The sequence below is a fragment of the Pseudopipra pipra genome, chromosome 3 (assembly GCF_036250125.1).
Source record: "Pseudopipra pipra isolate bDixPip1 chromosome 3, bDixPip1.hap1, whole genome shotgun sequence".
NCBI lineage: Eukaryota > Metazoa > Chordata > Aves > Passeriformes > Pipridae > Pseudopipra > Pseudopipra pipra.
In genome coordinates this window covers 79,779,948-79,797,802 of record NC_087551.1, presented here as the reverse complement: position 1 = coordinate 79,797,802, position 17,855 = coordinate 79,779,948, and the positions used below count along the sequence as shown (strand labels likewise).

Below are 17,855 nucleotides of genomic sequence, written 5' to 3'. Positions count from 1 at the left end.
AGTACAGTCTTCTAGTAAAAAGAAAATGCAAATGCAATCACATTTATGGAAACTAAGCGTGGGGATGTCTACATCAAAGGAAAAAACAGTCCCTGTTGCCACTCAGTCAAGCACAGGAGCTGGCCCCACAAACAGCTGTTGTCATCAAGGTATCCTCAATTACTCAGAACAAATTATGCTCTCTATGTGCAGAGGCACACCCAAACCAGGTTTGACAATGCAGTTATAACACAGGAACAGCTGCAGCAACAAATTACCATGTTCAAGAGCTTAAAATCATCATGGACAAATCATTCTCTCTGCCAGATGATTTTTATAAAACATAAGAAAGCAAAACAAAAGATGGTGCCAGCCCCAAATCACCCACATACGGGAGCCAGAACACTCTCAAACACTGAAGCCTGAGGAAAGAACAATGTGACAAAGAGGATGAGGACAATAGCAAAGCACAACTTGCACTACATCACAAGAAATCTGGCAATTTTACAATGACCTGATCAGTTATTCTACTGTGACAAGTATGAAGGTTCAATGCAATGCAGATGAGAAATATCTGCAATATCTATGCTCATTTATTGCTAAAACAAACCTCTCACTCTCAGGATCTTTCTCAGCAATTTTTAGTTGGTAGTAAGCAATAACTTTATGGTTCAGAGACAGAGCTTAAGCCTTTTGTTTTGCTATCTCTTCAATATGGAAAATAAACTGCCCATTAATGTGTTATTTTAATGAGACATAATCTGCATGTCCTATTGCTTGCATTTATCACAGTATGCTTTCATACCACTGGGCGCAGGAAAGCTACCAGAAGCACAATCTGCTTATCGCTTTGAAAATACAGTTTTCAGTATGACTATGCCTCTCAGAATGGTGTCTGTAGGGGCTCAACAGTAAATACTTGGAAAATTACTAGGAAGGCAAGAGAGCAAATGAATTCAAGACAAAGGAATGCTGGGACAAAAAAAGAAAATAATGAAAACTAAAGTCTGATGGCACACATATTAGCTACTGCTGGTTTCAAATCTCACTATTTATCAAATGAAAGGAAATGGGAAACTCCAAATCAACCATCTCTAATGTGATAAAAAATTGCTTTTTGGCTTAATCATTGGTATTATGACAGAAGTACCCTAACCAAAAGAACCGAAGAAGAAAATAGGAATGGTCTCAGGAATTAACTTTGGAGGTTTTCCCTAAGAGTCATAGTAGATCAGTATTGCTGCTCAAACGGGCAGCAGACAGGACTGGAGGGGAAGGGAAAGTGTGAATGTTACATAGCATGACTGTGACTTCCCAGCACATATGCAAGTTTAGTTAGTCTTCCCTTACTCGTGCACAAGAGTTACATCCCATTTCATGCATTTACAGAGTCTCTCAGCTTGTTTACATCCAACAGCTACCCAAGAGCAGCACTAGCTGTTCTTCTTCCAGCCTGTTAACTCCTGAGCTTTGCTACTAATGAAGCCATTGCTGCCCCTTCCAATTTCTTTTCTTCTTTGTTATCATTGTTTTAAAATTAGTTATATGGCTCTGAACAGCCTATAAACCTCTGAAGTTTTAGAAACATTCCTCAGAACATCAGCTTCTCTTGGTTCCAGTTAGACTCACAAATTTTTAGTTTAAGCCAGAGATGCTTTATTCTTAATATATTACCACATGCTCCATTAAAAAATCCATACTGTCATTACAGGAAAACAGCTGAAGAATGACTTCAAAGAAAAAAAAAACATCTTTTTTTCTTCTAAATTAATATTTTAGTGAAGAAAACGCAATATGTTCTTTGAAAGAGGACCATAGCATCTCTGGTATATAATGCAATTCTACCTCTTAATGGAAAAAAAAAAGATGCATCTTTTCATATTTTTTGTATTATGAGGAAAACAAGCACTTTTAAGGTAAACATTTAACAAGAAAAAAAGGCAAGATACTAAGAATGGAAGTACTGAAAGCCTTGTATAATGTAAGTTGTGGTCACAGCCATAGGAAAAGATAAGGAAGAACTGACTGGAATACTGTATGTTAATATTACAGACTGAAATAAAGCTCTGTGCTATCAGTAACAGCAGAGACTCAGAAACATCCAACTGTACAGTTTCCCGATAAACACAATACATTATGCAGTTTTATATATCCTTATGAACTAGTTAAATCTCACAGCCATGACTGCTTGTACTCTAAAATGTCACAGAGCCTGAAAAATTCTAGTAAGAAGGGCCACCCAGTCATCACCCAATCCAGCCTCCTGCTCTCAGCTGAATTAACTTCAAGGATGAGTCAGGTTGCTGAGGATCTTTTCCTGTTAAATTTTGAAAATCTTCATGATTTTCAATCAGAGATTTTATGGTGTCTTCAGGCAACCTGCTGCTGCGCCCAAATAACCTCACTGTGAAATTTTTTTCCTGGAATTTTCCCACTTGTCCTTCCCCAAGCCTCTCTGAGAAGTGTCTGGCTCTTTTTTTCTGCCATTTCACTTTAGGTGATGGAGGACTGCAATAAGTCCCCCCTCTACCGTTCTCTTCTAAACAACCCTTTTTCTTTAAGCTCTCCTCATAGGCCAAATGCTCTATGCTTCATCCCAAGCCCCACAGGAATCACTCCAGCAGGGTGACTTCTCGTGTACCAGGGAGCCCAGAGCAGTGGACGGTTACCCCACACGACTCTCACAAACACTTGAGCAGAGAACAGTGACCTTCCTCAGCCTGCTGGCAATGTTCTGGCTAAGACAACCCAAGGTGTGGTTGGCCTTTATCAGTGCAAGGGCACATGGCTGGCTTGCATTCAGTTTGTAGCCACTGGGACCTCGAGATGCTTCTCTGCAGAGCTGAATTTGCCTCTCCTGAACTTGTCAAGGCTCCTTTGTCAGCACTTGTTTTTCTAAGCTTTTTGAGAAATGAGGTATTATCATACTGATTTTGTATTGCTAGGATGTATTTGTAAGCCCAGGAAATGGAAGGCTTAAAAAGCTTCAATCTGTTCATTTTTACAATACTCATTAAAAGCATTTGAAGTTTTTCTTTCTTACATAGTTAATCTAGAGGTAAATAGAAAACCAAAAACCCTCAATAAATTAAGATCTACAATCAATTAGCTATTTTAACCTTCCCAGAAGGCTTCATTTACCCTATGCTTAGCAAGAACAAACTTGGATTGATTTTCAAAAAAAACCTACTAGGAGCTGAAATAACAAAAGCTGTCCCCACAAAAAAAATCATAGTCCAAAACCAAGCACCAATTATTCTATCTTATTGGCAGCAACAGAAAACTACAGAGGTAATCTTCCTAATTCTGTGGACTTCTATGGAACACCACATGCTTTACAAAGAACAACTTTTTAAACTGAATTCATAGGCATAATCATGACAAAAAGCAAAATGGGAACTGATCCATCAGAACAGAGAAAATTTATAAATTATAGCTCATTAACATTTTGTTCTTAGGGGCAGCAATTGTGAGAGCACACAAAATCACTGCTTCAGTTTTTGCAGTGCTAATGCAGATTTTCTAGCTATTCTCTTTCTGTTTACATCGCCAGTTCCAACGCTAGATTTTTTTTTTTTTTATATTTTTCCCCTTAGTATGTCTATAAGGAATAAATATGCCCACTGTATGCTGGCTTTTACTGTAATATAAATGCACATATATACAATATATTACTATTTTATTTATACTATTTATACTGCCGGTGTCTAACATTACCAGGCAGGACTGAGGGCCCTAATATTCCAGGATCTATACAAATACACAGGCAGTCAGGACCCCTTGCACTTAAAGAGTTAGCAAGTGCTACTGAGAAAAGCTGCAACAAAGAATGTCAAGACGTAGAGAAATATAAGGAAGAAGTCAAGTGATAAAGAATTAAGTCTTATGCTTTTTGTCTTTCCTAGTTAATTCTTAAAGCAATGGTTCAAAATTGTCTTATTTTCAAAATAAGCTAAATTTAACAAACATATAACTTAGGAATGAGCAGTGGGTGATTTCTTGGTAGCACCTTACAACATTTTCTAACTTGCAGTTTGTTCAATAAATCCTCTCTAGCACCTCCCTCACCTTCTTTACAAGATACCAACTGTGTGGGTAGGGCAGAATATCTCAGATTCAGTTACTGCTCTCGCAGATTCAGAATTTAGTTATTGAATATGTTCAGATTGTTGTTTAGGACACAAAGTCCTTGTAACTGAAGTAGAAGATTCCGAGATGCCTAAGCACTCCAGGTTCCATCAGGTTCACTTCAAGTCCTAGGCTGCCCTCCTGAAAACCCTCTCACTGCTGAGAATTAATTTTATTTTTAATGTAAAACATTCCATCATTCCTGCTAGAGGCAAACACAGTCTGTAACCCTATGCCAGATAGCTTTTCATGTATCTCAGAGCACCCTGAAGATAAAAAATAAGATGCTGAATTTGACTCAGTACTTTATGTGGAATCAGTGCAGAAGAAAGGAATGAGTGGAAAAGGACAGGTTCAGTCTCCAGAAAGCATTATTCCATCATTGTATGACTTGTCATGAGAAGACTGTACATTGTCATCTTGTACCAATAAACATTAGGAACAAAGCTTAGATTCCCACTACATTGAGAAATTTCTTTTGAAATCAGCCCCACTTTTTAAGTGTTGGTGCTAAAACTATTTCCACATGTTGACTTCTGCATGACCCACAAATATAGGTTTCCATAAAAGACAAAAAGAATAAGGAAAAGGAAAAGAAGGATTTCCTTATGTAGTTTCTCAACAGTCCAATACTAGCAATTCCAATGATGCCCAGTACAGCTTCCACAACTAAAAAGAGGATATGAAAATCCTACTGTAACATCCCACAAAACTCTATAAACATAAGAGCCACCCACCAATTCTGTTGGAAGACTGTTAACAATAATAAATATATATAATTAATGTTGATTACTTTATCCTAAAGATGCAGTTTGAGGTTCAGAAGAGGTAGAAAATTATACAGCTTTATCCTCATTTTGTGTCTATTAATTTAGAGTGACTGTGTTTAATGAAATGTAGAGAGACAGATTATCTGAGTTTATCATCTTTCACAATCATTAAATTATACAATTATCACATTTCTTCTCAACAGTGTCAGTGTGTTTGTTCCTAGTGGGAGTTGGATCTAGATCTGTAGCTCTCAAAGTGTTCTTCAGCTTTCAGAATAAAATTATTTCTGTCTAGCATAACACATTTATTCTCCTATCATCACTTTCCCAGCTTAAAATCATCTTCTCCCCTTCTTCCCCTCATACTTGTGGTAACTCTGCTAATATAAAGATAAAACAATCCTCTGACAGTATCTTGCTAAGCTAACTAAGCGAGTTACCATTATTTGTCTTTGACAGGCCTCTATTCCACCCTGTGGTGTCTCTTTCAGTTTGAAATTATTTGTCTTCACTGTGAACAACCAAAATCAAACACTTACAGATAAACCTGTATTTCCATTTTCTCAGAAACATCTCACCTCAGAAATTCTAGGGCTATATTTGTTGTCATTTTGAAGCTGAAGAACATGATATCCTTATATCATATTCTATGGCATTCCACATCACATAAAATACAATTACAGCACAAAACAGTAAGAAAGGGAGATAGGCAACAGAAACAATTCAGACTACAACTTCACTACGATAAATGAGTAATCCTTTCTTGCTGTGCAGCGAACACAAAATCCTCTGTCAATATGCATGAAAGTACAGTAAACAAAGCATAAAATAATTAAGGCACCAACATACTCTTAGTGGCTGTCAACAGGCACAAACAGAAAACTTTTAAACATCTTTTGCTACAAGACTGTACAGACCACACGGCTACTCTGGAGCTATGTCACGACAGCAAATGAGCGTATGGCAAAAGCTGGACTAACTCTCCTCATAAATATGGAGTGGTCTGAAGAGCTGTACCCTAAACAAAGGTATCCCAAGCTTTGGGGTCATGAAGTGGTAGTAGAAGTCATTGTCATTCAGGGAAGAAAATCACGCCAGCTTCAGTTGAGAAATCAGCAGCTAATCCTAGCTTAAAAAATAAGCTCTTGAGAGTAGCATGATCATCAATTCATTCCTTTTCCCTCTTCTTTCAGGAAAAGATTGTTTGGTAAATTGTGGCCAATCACTCCAGTAATCAACTACAGATGTTTGACACTGCTGAAGGAGTCATGAATGATGATGTCTCGCCTGGTTCTCAGACATCAGTTCAATTCAGCCTGTGTGTGTGGACAGGGGTAAAGCAGCTATGTTGAAGATGTTTCAGCTATTGGGAACATTGCAGTAAAATTTCTGAGGTGCTGAAAAGTTGCCTGCAGATCTTAAAGGTGGATGAATTTGTATTTGGAGGGTCTACACGTTTTGATGTGATATGATCAGAGAAATAATTTTGGGGTGATTGCCTGCTGCAAGGCCTCTTTCTGGCAGAATTCCATAATGCTTTATCATGTTTCAAGTTAACAGTGTATTTGCTGAGAGAAAATGAGGCAGTTGGGCAAATAATAGCTTAGAACAAAACTGCATTCCCAGAGTGTAGGCGGTAAGCTTAGCTGCCTCAGCAATCAGCAATACTGTTCCCAAGTTTAATAAAATCACAGATAATGGCTACTTAGCTGCAGGTCAGAGCAGAGAGCTTGATTCCTTTCTAGTCCTTGACAGCAAGGCTGCTTTAACTACAGCACCAAATTCCTCAGAAGCAAACTTAAAACTCATAATCTCTCCGCTGGGGTCCTATCACAGAAAAAAAATACTAAGAACCCACTACTATCTCCAAAATATTCTTTTTCAAAGAAACTGTCCTCATATTCTGTTAAATCAAACAATTCTACTTTGAACAAAGTAGTCTGTATTATGAAACTTTCTAATAACTGCTCTTAAAACACTAAAAATAAAATAGTAGTAATTAATCTTTTTTAAATGGTAATTTAATGTGTTAAGAGCCCAAAAATGAAACTAGTCATTAGCTGATGGTAAAGACTGCCAGAAGCTTCATTACTGATTAATAATGGAGAACACAGTGTACTGAACAGTTTCCCTTAACCCCAGAAGCAACTAGGAACCGAATCGTAAAAAACTTACAATACTAGTAAATTGATTAAGCAACATAATTTTCTGTACAGATATAATTACTGCATATAGTGTAGCTAAGTTTTCACAGTAATCTACATTGATCAAATCTCTAGTTTAAAAACAATGTTGGAACATATGTTATGAAGAACTCTTTTTCTGTAAACAGGTTAAAACCCCAGTAAAATGCCCTTCCATCGGGTGACTATTATGTATGCTGGGACAATGGATTTATTTACTTCTAATAAACAAAAAATTTCTATGATAAAGTTTTTGCTTTAATAGCTTCACTGTTAGTAAAAGAATACTAACAATATTTAAGGAAAAGATATTGAAGAAAAATTGCTAGTTAATTCCAGCTAATGTCAACACTTTATCTTGGTAATCAAGATTGTCACTTACAGAAACCTTTTTCATTTCATCAGATTTACAGGAGATATTTAATTAATACAACCACTTAAGATATAAAGTGATGCTAAAGAAAACAACAAATCATTGAATTGCTCAGAGTTCTTTCAATGAAAGCAGAAGTGCATGACAGTAACTACTATTAATACCACTACTAACATAGCTTAAATGGGAAAAGAAATGGGAAAAGAAAACAAACATTTATGGTGAAACTTCTATAATACCTTGAACAGACACTAGAATTAAACAACAATTTATAATAGTTTTATTTAGAAACAAAATGAAATTATTAAGAGCAACTACCCTCTATTAAATAGATTTTTTCAATATAATCTTAAAGAATAATCCCCTGGAAATAAAATAAGCCACTACCACAACAGAATTTGAACTAAAGGATGAATTCATTTAAGAGTCTCAGAAGCTAAAGGAAACAGCCATCATTTTTTTAAGCCACTGAAGTTACTGAAACTCACTAAATATTACCCTAGAACAAGAGTGATCACAAACACAAAGCAAAACTTTAAAGTTCTATCATGAACTCTGTTCAAAGTAGCAACATACAAAGTCCTGCAATACCTATGAACTGGAACATTATTAGAAAGTTCCAGGCACATCCCTCTAGTCAGTAAAACACTGTTTATTCCCCATTTCTTCTATCTATCTGCTACCAAATGCAAGATTCAAAAGCTTGAGGAGTGAATGCTTCACATTTCTTTTGTATAATGAAGTACAGAGATCAAACACCTAAAAAGCACAACCACAGATACCACTGAAAGCAAGTTGAAGAGGAAAATCAGGTAATTTCAGTTAATCTTACCAGTTCAGCTATGTCTCAAAAACATTATAAATATTAATATATATTAATGAATTATTAATATGAGAATGAAAGACATAGAAAAATCATCCTAGAAGAGACATTAGTATTTCAAACTCTTTTCCCAGAATTGCCATCTACAGTCTTCATCATCAAAGACACCAGTGCAATTATCTCCCGCACAGTTCTGGAAAATCAAACTTGTTTGCTTTTGGGAAGGGATACTTTGATAAGGAGCTTCTCTTTTGCAGTTTTGTAAATGCACATAAATTGAAACATGAATTTATGAGTACTAGCATGGCAGTTTATATGTTTACTATGAATATTTCAAAGCCCTGGTAACATTCCTACTTGTGCAACTGAAAGTGCACTAAAATGCACTGGAAGTACTGCTGTCTAATAATGGTCCACTTTGAGTAATAAATCTATGCTGACAGACGAGTGTAGTGGTTTGGGGCATTCCTTAATGTACACTTTCAGCAAAAGTTTACCGTATCTTAATAGAATACATAATACCTGGGATGTTTGCAAATGAACATGAGTGGGTAATTTATATTACAAGAGAGATCAATCCATTACACAATGTGTAAAAGCATAGCTAACCTAAAAGGTTATAAAGACTCTGCCTTATATATATTCCAAGACAATATGTGGTTCAGCAGTCTTTTAACTGGTGGAATCATTGGCAAATGTGTATTAAAGACCTGAACAGCCACTGGAGGAAGAATGAAAGAAATGCTTTGAAGACCTGAAGAACTGTTGGGGGGAGAATGAAAGAAACTTGGGTCAACAGTTACGAAAGACCACTGTACATCTTCAGACTACATAAACTCCTTTTCCAAGCACCAACTCTTAATGTGAATTAATACTCCCTTTCTTTCTGGTGCTGAAGATCTCTATGAAATTGCGATCCCATCGCTCTACACCAGTTCCTCCTGCTGCCATACAGACAACATTCTAGAATCTCAAGCAATCAGATAGGAGCCTCAATTTCAAAAGCTTTTGTTTTTGTCAACTATATGCCATTTCCCAGTTGAAATTAATAATACAAACAACAAGACAAGTTTACCACTTCAGCATTGCCTTTAGCATCAGAAGCAAATCAAAGCAACAGTGTGCAAACATACATTCACTCATATATATGCCTAGAGCTCCAAAAATAAAAGTTATGTTTTATAGAATACAGCTCACAGAATTATCTTATTCAAACTTGGCTTATTCAAACATATCAATGTAAACTACAGTAGTCAATTACCTACTCAAATTAAATGTATGTCAGATATTTATCAAGTATTGTACCATATATAAGTCAAGAACTGAAAATGTTATTGTGCCGTATCTTCAATACTGTGCCATCCCCTACTCTAAAAAAGGCATCAACAGAAATACAGAAGGGTAGGTAGAACAAAAAAAAAAGGGGTACTGATTGGAGATACAGAATGGTTGGATACAGAGAGCAATTAAATAGATTAAGTTTCTGTAGTTTGAAAGATGCAAGATTGGGGTAATGTGGAGGAGAAGATAAAAGTCAGACTTTTCACCAGTTCTCTTGTCATAAGGCCTAGGTTAAACCCAAAAGAATTATTGGGCAACAGATTTAGAATAAAATATCTTGTGATAGTATGGCTTTGTATGTTGAAAATTTAGTGGAAAGTCCCGTAGGCACACTCAGGGAGGGAAGTCCAGCTGAGTCTAGTAAGCAACAGGATGCAGATATAACTTCCAGCACAGAAGACCTTACATGCAAATTGCAGGAAACTGTGAGCAGAAGAGCCTCTCCCTGGCTGCAAGTGATAGGAGGGGCACCACTGCTCACTGCAGGCAGGAGTGCAGTATTTACCTCTTTTCTCTCACACCCACCCAGTAAACTTAAAACTCTTCCCAGCCATAGGGAAAACCTCCCATTTTGCTGCTTATTATTCTTAGAAGTGGATGGAGCAGGCAGAAATGGGCCTCATTTGGAACAGGAGAACAGTTAGAGAACTTTCAGAAGCACTACTCTGAAGTTATCACCAAAAATATACAATCGTATTTTTGATGAAACTTCTGGCAATATGGTTCATAAAAGAAACATTTAAATTGTTTGATTATTAGCCAAACTGAATAATACACATGTAGGAACTGAGAAGATGAAAGAAAGGGAAATGGGAAGATAAAAAGCATGCATTTGTTATTTTAAAGTCATTTTAATACAGTACCAAGGTTTAAGCTATAAAAAGTACTTGTTAGATATAGTTGGGAGTACTGTTGTTTAGTAACATAATTAGAGATGGTAAAGGAACACATCTGAGTTTCAGAAATTAAGTTTCATTTTGATGTAAAACAAAACCAAGGCTTTTAAAATTCTTAGAGGCACAAGCATATGCACACGATGGAGGGAACAATGCAGCCAAGAATGCAGAATATGTAGTAATTACAGGTATCATCTGAGAGATGGGAACATTTCTGCATTCTAAAATAGATACATTTCCACATCTCAGTGTAATGACTGACATGCTAATGCCTCCCTCTCTTTGTTCTAATAAAATACCCAGGAAACTCATCAGAATCAGTCCCTATATTCTTGCAAAACATTTTTGTTTGCAAGTGACATGACAATAATTAATTAGCAACTGGCAATTAGAAACACGAAACCATTATAGTACCACTGAAGGAAAAGAAACAGTAAGTCATAAAAGACATATGATTTTCCAGCAATTGTATGAGTCTTTCATAATAAATCTAATAATACTGGGAAAACAATCTGTGCTTTTTACTGTAGTGTCTTCCCTGTCAAGGATCACTTAAAGAATTACAGGGCTCCAAAAGCGGCTTTGTTTTGAAATCTCTCTGACAAGACAACCTTCTGATAATTAAACCAGAGTCAAAATTAATCAAAAGATGATAGGAAAAACTAAACTTCTTTGACAAGTGCACAGATTAAACTAAAACCAAACCCAGAATATGGTAAACATAACCAAAGTAGCACTATTTCCCATTATTTTTCCTGAAGCCATATTGATAACTTGAAGCCTGAAGTTTTCTAAATCATACAGAAGTGAAATAACTGAAATAGCCACCTCCCCCCCAGCTTATTAATCATACCTTAATTTGTGCAAAAGGTCTGTCAAAGTTTCCAACATAAAGAAGACCAACATTCTGGGTGAGTAGCCTAAAAAAATGAAAAAAATCTTTTAAGATATCACTTTACATCCATAAGGTTTTTTCTGCATCTCTAGCAGTTGTTACCAAACCCTAGCAGGGTAACAAGCTTCATCATGACAGCAAGAGCTACCTTTGCAAATCTGATTACACAACCTTTTTTGAACTACTACAGAAAAGGAAAGATGTGAATTAAAGATGGATGCACATGAGTAATTTATGTTTACAATGCAAGCAGCTCTTCAATAAAATCATTTCACAGGCTTCTTTGTGATGGATGTCACTCAGTAATGTGGAAGAATGGCAGGTATATGCTTCTATTTATTAGAGACCATTAGAGACAAAGAGACAGCAAGAGAAAAGACTTAAGTAAACACACAGTCAGAGAGCAGGCCCAAGAGCTAAAACAGATTAGGACATGTAAAAGTATGCACAGTAAGACAAAAATGACATCACTACAAATAGAGAAATAACATAGAATCTCTGCAGTATTGTCTAACGGCTTGCTAAATAAGAAGAGTCCCAGATACAGCTTGTGCCTGCTGTTCTCTTCAACTCTATAAAGTCATTGTGCACACCACTAAGATCCAGAGGGACAGTGGGATAAGTTGACTCAGCTGACTGTTGATACTTCTGGAAAAGAGTTTGATTTCTGCAGATACTGTGCAAGTCAATGCCATCAGTACACAAACTCCAAATCCCAGAGGAGCATTAGGGCACTGCTGTTACAAAAGAGTTGACAAGAACATCACTGGCCAGTAGAAAGGGCAGGAGAGCACTGTGCTGTTCCAACTGGACAATCGCAATTTTCCTCTTGCCCATTGGTCATTCCCTCCAGACAAAGTCAAAACATTCACATAGATAAAATAAGTAAGAAGAGGTGGTGAACTATCATCTTCAAAAAACCCTTCTGTAATTAGATATGGTATACAAAAATTTCCAGGACACTTACAGAAATACCCAAAGGAAGGAAAGAACAGTAAGGATCAGACCAGATCAGCCACAGTACAGACAGGCAAGTGGCTTTCTCCCTTTGCCCATTAGTGTGCCGGACGAAACTGGGAAGACTTGTACTGTTTTGCAATGGTTCTGCAGTATACGGAAGTCAGGATAAGCACATCAAACTTATTTTCAGTCAAATAAGTCAAATTTATTCAGAACTCATGTGTCTAGAATTGGAATATCCAGCATACTGATCAAACCTTCTCCTAGGACTATAACACAAAATAAGAAAATATTAAAGGGTTTTCTAAATGGAAAGGAACATGTGGGAAGTAATTAGTGAAAAAGGTTTAAAGAGACTCTCTAAAAAGCATTCAGGGTATGTCACCATATTTCAGAGAGAGGCATCTTAAAGCAAAAAAGTATTCTTAAAAAGAACTCCACATAATTATTATAAGACAGAAAATAAAAACAAAAAAATCCACTAGCTGTATTTCTAGTAAGGGACCTTAAGAAGAGAAAACATACAGCATGATTATTCCCACATGATTATTCTTCACATTTCCTTTACTGGATAAAAACATAGGACCATTAAAAATCTAAGTCTTTGGATGGCTTTAGTTAGAAGTAATGAACATCCAGGGAACCTTAAGACTGGTCTTTCCAGGAGACTATACTGTTGTCTATACTGTTTAACTTGCTATCACTGATGTACACTCCAAACGAACTGCAAGAATTGGCTTCCTTACTCAGACTGACACAGTACAAGTTGATTACTATTTATTCACCTTTCACTGCCTTTTCACGTGCTATTTACATGGCGCTTCAAAAAAGCAATGTTAATTCAATGCAGTGTAAGCAAAATTTTTAGGGCACAGAGTTATTTGTAGCTCTCCCTTGCTTAAATAAAAGGCTGCATTCTGTGTTTCTCTAGTTTACACATTCCTCTTGAGTTATGAAATTCAAAATTACATCACCAACATGCAAAACCACTCAGTTTTCATATAAGAACTCAACACAGTTGAAACGAGCATCCCAATATGATCGTAATTTAATGCCCTGAAACACTCTGGTTTTCTGCCCCTAAATGGTCTGAGCAATTAAAAAATTCTAAATCTCATCACTAGTATAAACTCTTTTACTCAGGGTCTTTCTTATGGGCATAATCTCTGTATTTCAGAGACTGAGGTCACACAGAAGAGTCTGGACAGCTAAGCAGGCTGTGACAAGAGTCACTTCTGAGGCTCAGGATAAGCAAAGCTACTGCAAGAGTGTATTTTGAGCAGTGCATACACAAAACAGTTGTGAGTTTCCCTCTAGGCTACCTGGATCCTAGTGCTGCTGTGCAGATTATGGAAGGAGGTTTCCAGAAAGGAGCATGCACAGAAAAAGAAACAGGGTGGAGCCGGGAGCCGCTACCTCTCACAGGAGCAAATTACTGCAGATTAGCTGAACGCAGTAACTTGCTCCTGTGCGAAGCAGCAGCTCCTGCGCTTGCTCTGTTGCAAGAGCGGCGGCACATTGTGCAGGAACACAGACTGAAACTTGCAGCTCCAGCCAACAGCAGAGGCCAGATAGGCTGGCAAAGCAGGGAATATTGCAAGAAAAATACAGTGTGTGCAGCAGAATGGCTGAAAAGAGGTAAGGTAATTGGCATTGGAAAGGTGAACCGTGCCAAAGGAAAACCATGACCAATGAACAGGCAAATAGGCTTGAGGTGTCTGGTTTCTCAGGAGGAACGCTGCCCTGCAACACGCAGTGGTAGGCACCCAGAGCTTCCAACAGCACTGCTTTAAGTTATTCACTACCCCTGTGAAACAGAGCCTGTAACTCCTTCCTTAAATTTCAACAAGAATGCTCATAAAATCCCAAAACTGATGACAATTTATCATATAATAACTTGCAGTATTTTGGGACACAGGGATTACTTCCACTTTACAGTCAGAAGCAGCAAATAGCAGCTACAATGGTGCTGGGAAATGAGCTAAGAACTTTATCCTTCATATGCTGTGGGCAGATTTGCAGTCTTCACCAGAGGCTGCTGGTGAAAAGACTTCAATCTGGAGAAGACGTGTCTCAAGAGTGGAATAGTTATGAAGCAAAACGGAGAGAAAAAAAAATCCTGACACTCAATGGGGCTACTGACCCTTGTGCACAGCTGCATCTTTATTGCTAAGTACACCTCAGCATACACATTAGTGGCTGATTAAGGCAAAAAAATGGAACACACACCATTTTAAGTATAAATTGGAGTCAGGATAAAATTTTAGGAAAATCTGTGTGACCACACTCACATTCTAAACTCCCACATTTAAAATAGCTTTATAATGGGATTAATATTAGTTATGGTCTGAATGTTTTTATGTTTCATTTAAAATATACCTTTTGTGTAATAAGCATATACAAATACTTCCACTGATATGCTCTGTATGTGCTTTTAACTGCCTCTAAAAATCACTCTGGATGCATTTGCATTTCAGACAGAAATGACTATTAGAAGTCATGAACACAAATGAACAACAGCCCTGAGAACAGAAGCAAAACCTCTGTAAGTTCAATAATGGTATTTTCAAACTTTGGAAGTTCTTCATGGATAGCTTTCAAGATAAAGGTAACTTTCATACTTAGTTTAATAAATTTTGTATTCAATTATGCAAAGAAATTATCCCAGTATGTCCTTATTGCACATGATGACACAAGCACAAATAAAGCACTATGACACAGTAGAAAGGACACCAAATTCATGTGATGCAGTTGATGTCCTGTTAAGAATATAATAAATATTCTGCATTTATCCTGTGGTCACTTAATCTGGGAGGGGAAACTGTGCACTGTGCTGCAATATCATAATTATAGAAAGAGAAGCAGTTTCTTAAGTAGTTTCTTGAACTGTCACTTGAATTCCCCTACGGTGACATTCCAGTTATATTTTACTTCTTGCTTATGATAATCATTCCCCATTGGTTTAAAATTCTAATCATGTATTTTCTAGGAATAGGAAAAGAAGAAAATCAGAAAAGCATAGAGAATTATAAAAAACTATGTTAGGGTCAAAAGAATTAATTTATATTCCATTTTTTCAAGATCATTAATTATTTCATTAATTTAATTCACTGACTATTGTAAGATAAGATAGTGCAAATAATACACTAACTATTATGAAATATAAAACTATATAAAAGGATCCAACAAGTTCTAGAAAAAGGCTAATAACAGGGCTTGTGAATTTAAACCGACATGCATATATGGTCTGCAAACAACATGTATTTCATTTCGTTCTAGAAGTACAAAGAGTCAAAGAACTTGACAGTTCACAGAAGCAGTAGTGAACCCTGCACGCAGAATACTGACAGTGGCAACACAGGGGCTTCCCAGGCAAGACAGAAGAGCTGTCTCCCGCTTTCCACACTGCACTTATCAAACCACTTTTTCAGGCTATGAAGATACTCTAACAAAATTTCTTACTCATCAGTCAAGCAAGAAAACTTTTTTCCTGGACAAATATAAGCTATTCTAGTATAATTATCATAGTAAAGAGTAAGCAAATAGACTGTATGTCTGATTTAGGACATTCTTCCTCAAATTAGAGCACAAATTGAAAAAAGTTACGAAGGAACTGGAAGAGATATTATGCACAGCTGGTTAAATAGTAAAGATGCAAAAAACCCTGGGTTTGAAGATGAGGTGAAAAAGGTTAGGAAACAATACATTAAAGTGCAAAAAAGACACCGTAAACAGTTTTATAATGCTAAATTCATCTCTGCAACCCCACAGAAATGTAAGCAAACACCTTTCATTCGATGAATTCTGAATTTGCAGAATAGTCCACGTCAAGTTAATGGTGATGGCAATTAACATAAAAGTGTATTCCAAGTAATATTCACAAGGAAAAATGCAGTAGATAGCATAAACTACAGATTTGAATTTAACACCCTCTACCTTCCAACAATAGTACTCCAATAGTGTGTTCCATTAGTCATATTAATAAGCATGGTGCTTTCAAGCACATGCAACTCAGGCAAAAATACCAATGTTATGTGCTAATTGCCATTCAAGCTCCTATGTGTGATACTTGAAAGGCTTCACTGAACTACCTCACTCCCTACAGTAAATCACTATCTGTCATTGACTATTGATAATGAGAATCTAGGAAGTAACTGATCCCTGAAAGACACAGTTCCACTGAATAATGTCACCGCGGTTATACACCAAATCAAACAAAAATTACATTTAGAGGGCTTGAAACTGCAAACTGAAATGACCTCATAAATACAGTAATGGTCTGCAAGCAATTCTAGACTGTCAAAAAGAACTGACCAATATTAAAGTTTACTTTCAGTTAGTAGGGTTTGTGTTATTTTTTGAAAAAGTGTTTGGCCGTTATGTTGGTTTTTTGGGAGGAAGAGGGGGATAGGTACACAAACACTTTCCTAGAGACAGCGACATTTTTCAAGACACATTCTTGCACTCCATAAATAAAACCACAGATGTTTCCAAAAAGCACTTCTTTTTGTTTGCTGCCTTTATGTCTAGTGCTGATAATATTTTAATGTTTGTCCAAAGCCTCTGTGGCTTTTTCTTACAGGCAAATTACATAAAGCAGCATTTTGACTACATTTACATATAACCTATCCATAAAAAATAGAAAGGAGAAGTAAGTAGAAACAAAAAGTACCTATTAAATAATCATGCCCATTCCTCCACCAATGGAATATTACTCCCTGTAGTATAATGAGCAATTTGGCCAGGCTGGCCATAAATTATCTGGAAAATGAGGCTGCTTGACTTTTCCTTTGAGAGATTATTACATAGTTCAAGAGATTTCACTATTAGAATCTATTTCTAACAGTAAACATCAATTTTTCTTTCTGAATATCATCCCTTTCTCCTCACTGAAATATGGGACAGGAGTTAGGAACTATTCCCAATTTGCTGAAAGACCTGCCAGACACGGCCTGTGCTGTAACTCTGCCCAGATTTATCCATGTTTGACAAAGCAAGAGCACTTACACAGCTCTGGACTCACTGGAATGTTATAAATACACATTATAATCTAAGACCCCATAGAGTCCTTTCACCTTAGCCATCTTTTAAAATGTAACAGACACCAACAACATCAGCAAATTCAACTACCAGAATTAAGTGAAGAATTGACACCGTAATGTGAAGCTTTGTATCTGCAGATTTCAATAAGTCTCATTACATGTATTTTGAAGTCAAAACAAAGACATTTTCAGTCTCTCAGGAGTTACTTAAGAAAAACAGAACTAATATGATATAGAAGAAATACATGAGATAATGACAAAAAAAATCTCGAGCATATCAAAGTAGAAAACTGTTAAAAAATCATTCAGTAGATTCACTTGATCATGTGGAAATAAAGGAAGCAAATAAGAAAGACAGGGAGATTGCTAAAAACCCAGTGGATTTGTCTGTATCCCCTCTAAAAATAAAGGCATCTAGGTAGGAACACGTGGGTTTTTTAGTTACCAAAATGAAATGCCTGAAGA

At 36.6% G+C, this 17,855-nt stretch overlaps 1 protein-coding gene across 5 annotated transcripts in view; it reads right to left on the bottom strand.

Moving 5' to 3' along the window:
• Nucleotides 1–17,855, bottom strand: part of RNGTT (RNA guanylyltransferase and 5'-phosphatase) — a 191,927-nt gene that overhangs the window by 34,162 nt on the left and 139,910 nt on the right. For 3 of the 5 annotated variants that reach the window (XM_064649996.1, XM_064649995.1, XM_064649994.1), the window contains one exon: nucleotides 11,347–11,413. The exons of the other annotated variants lie outside the window; for them this stretch is intronic. In XM_064649996.1, the coding sequence (XP_064506066.1) occupies nucleotides 11,347–11,413 (67 nt within the window). The remainder of the gene's footprint in view (nucleotides 1–11,346; nucleotides 11,414–17,855) is intronic. 5 annotated transcript variants of the gene reach the window in all.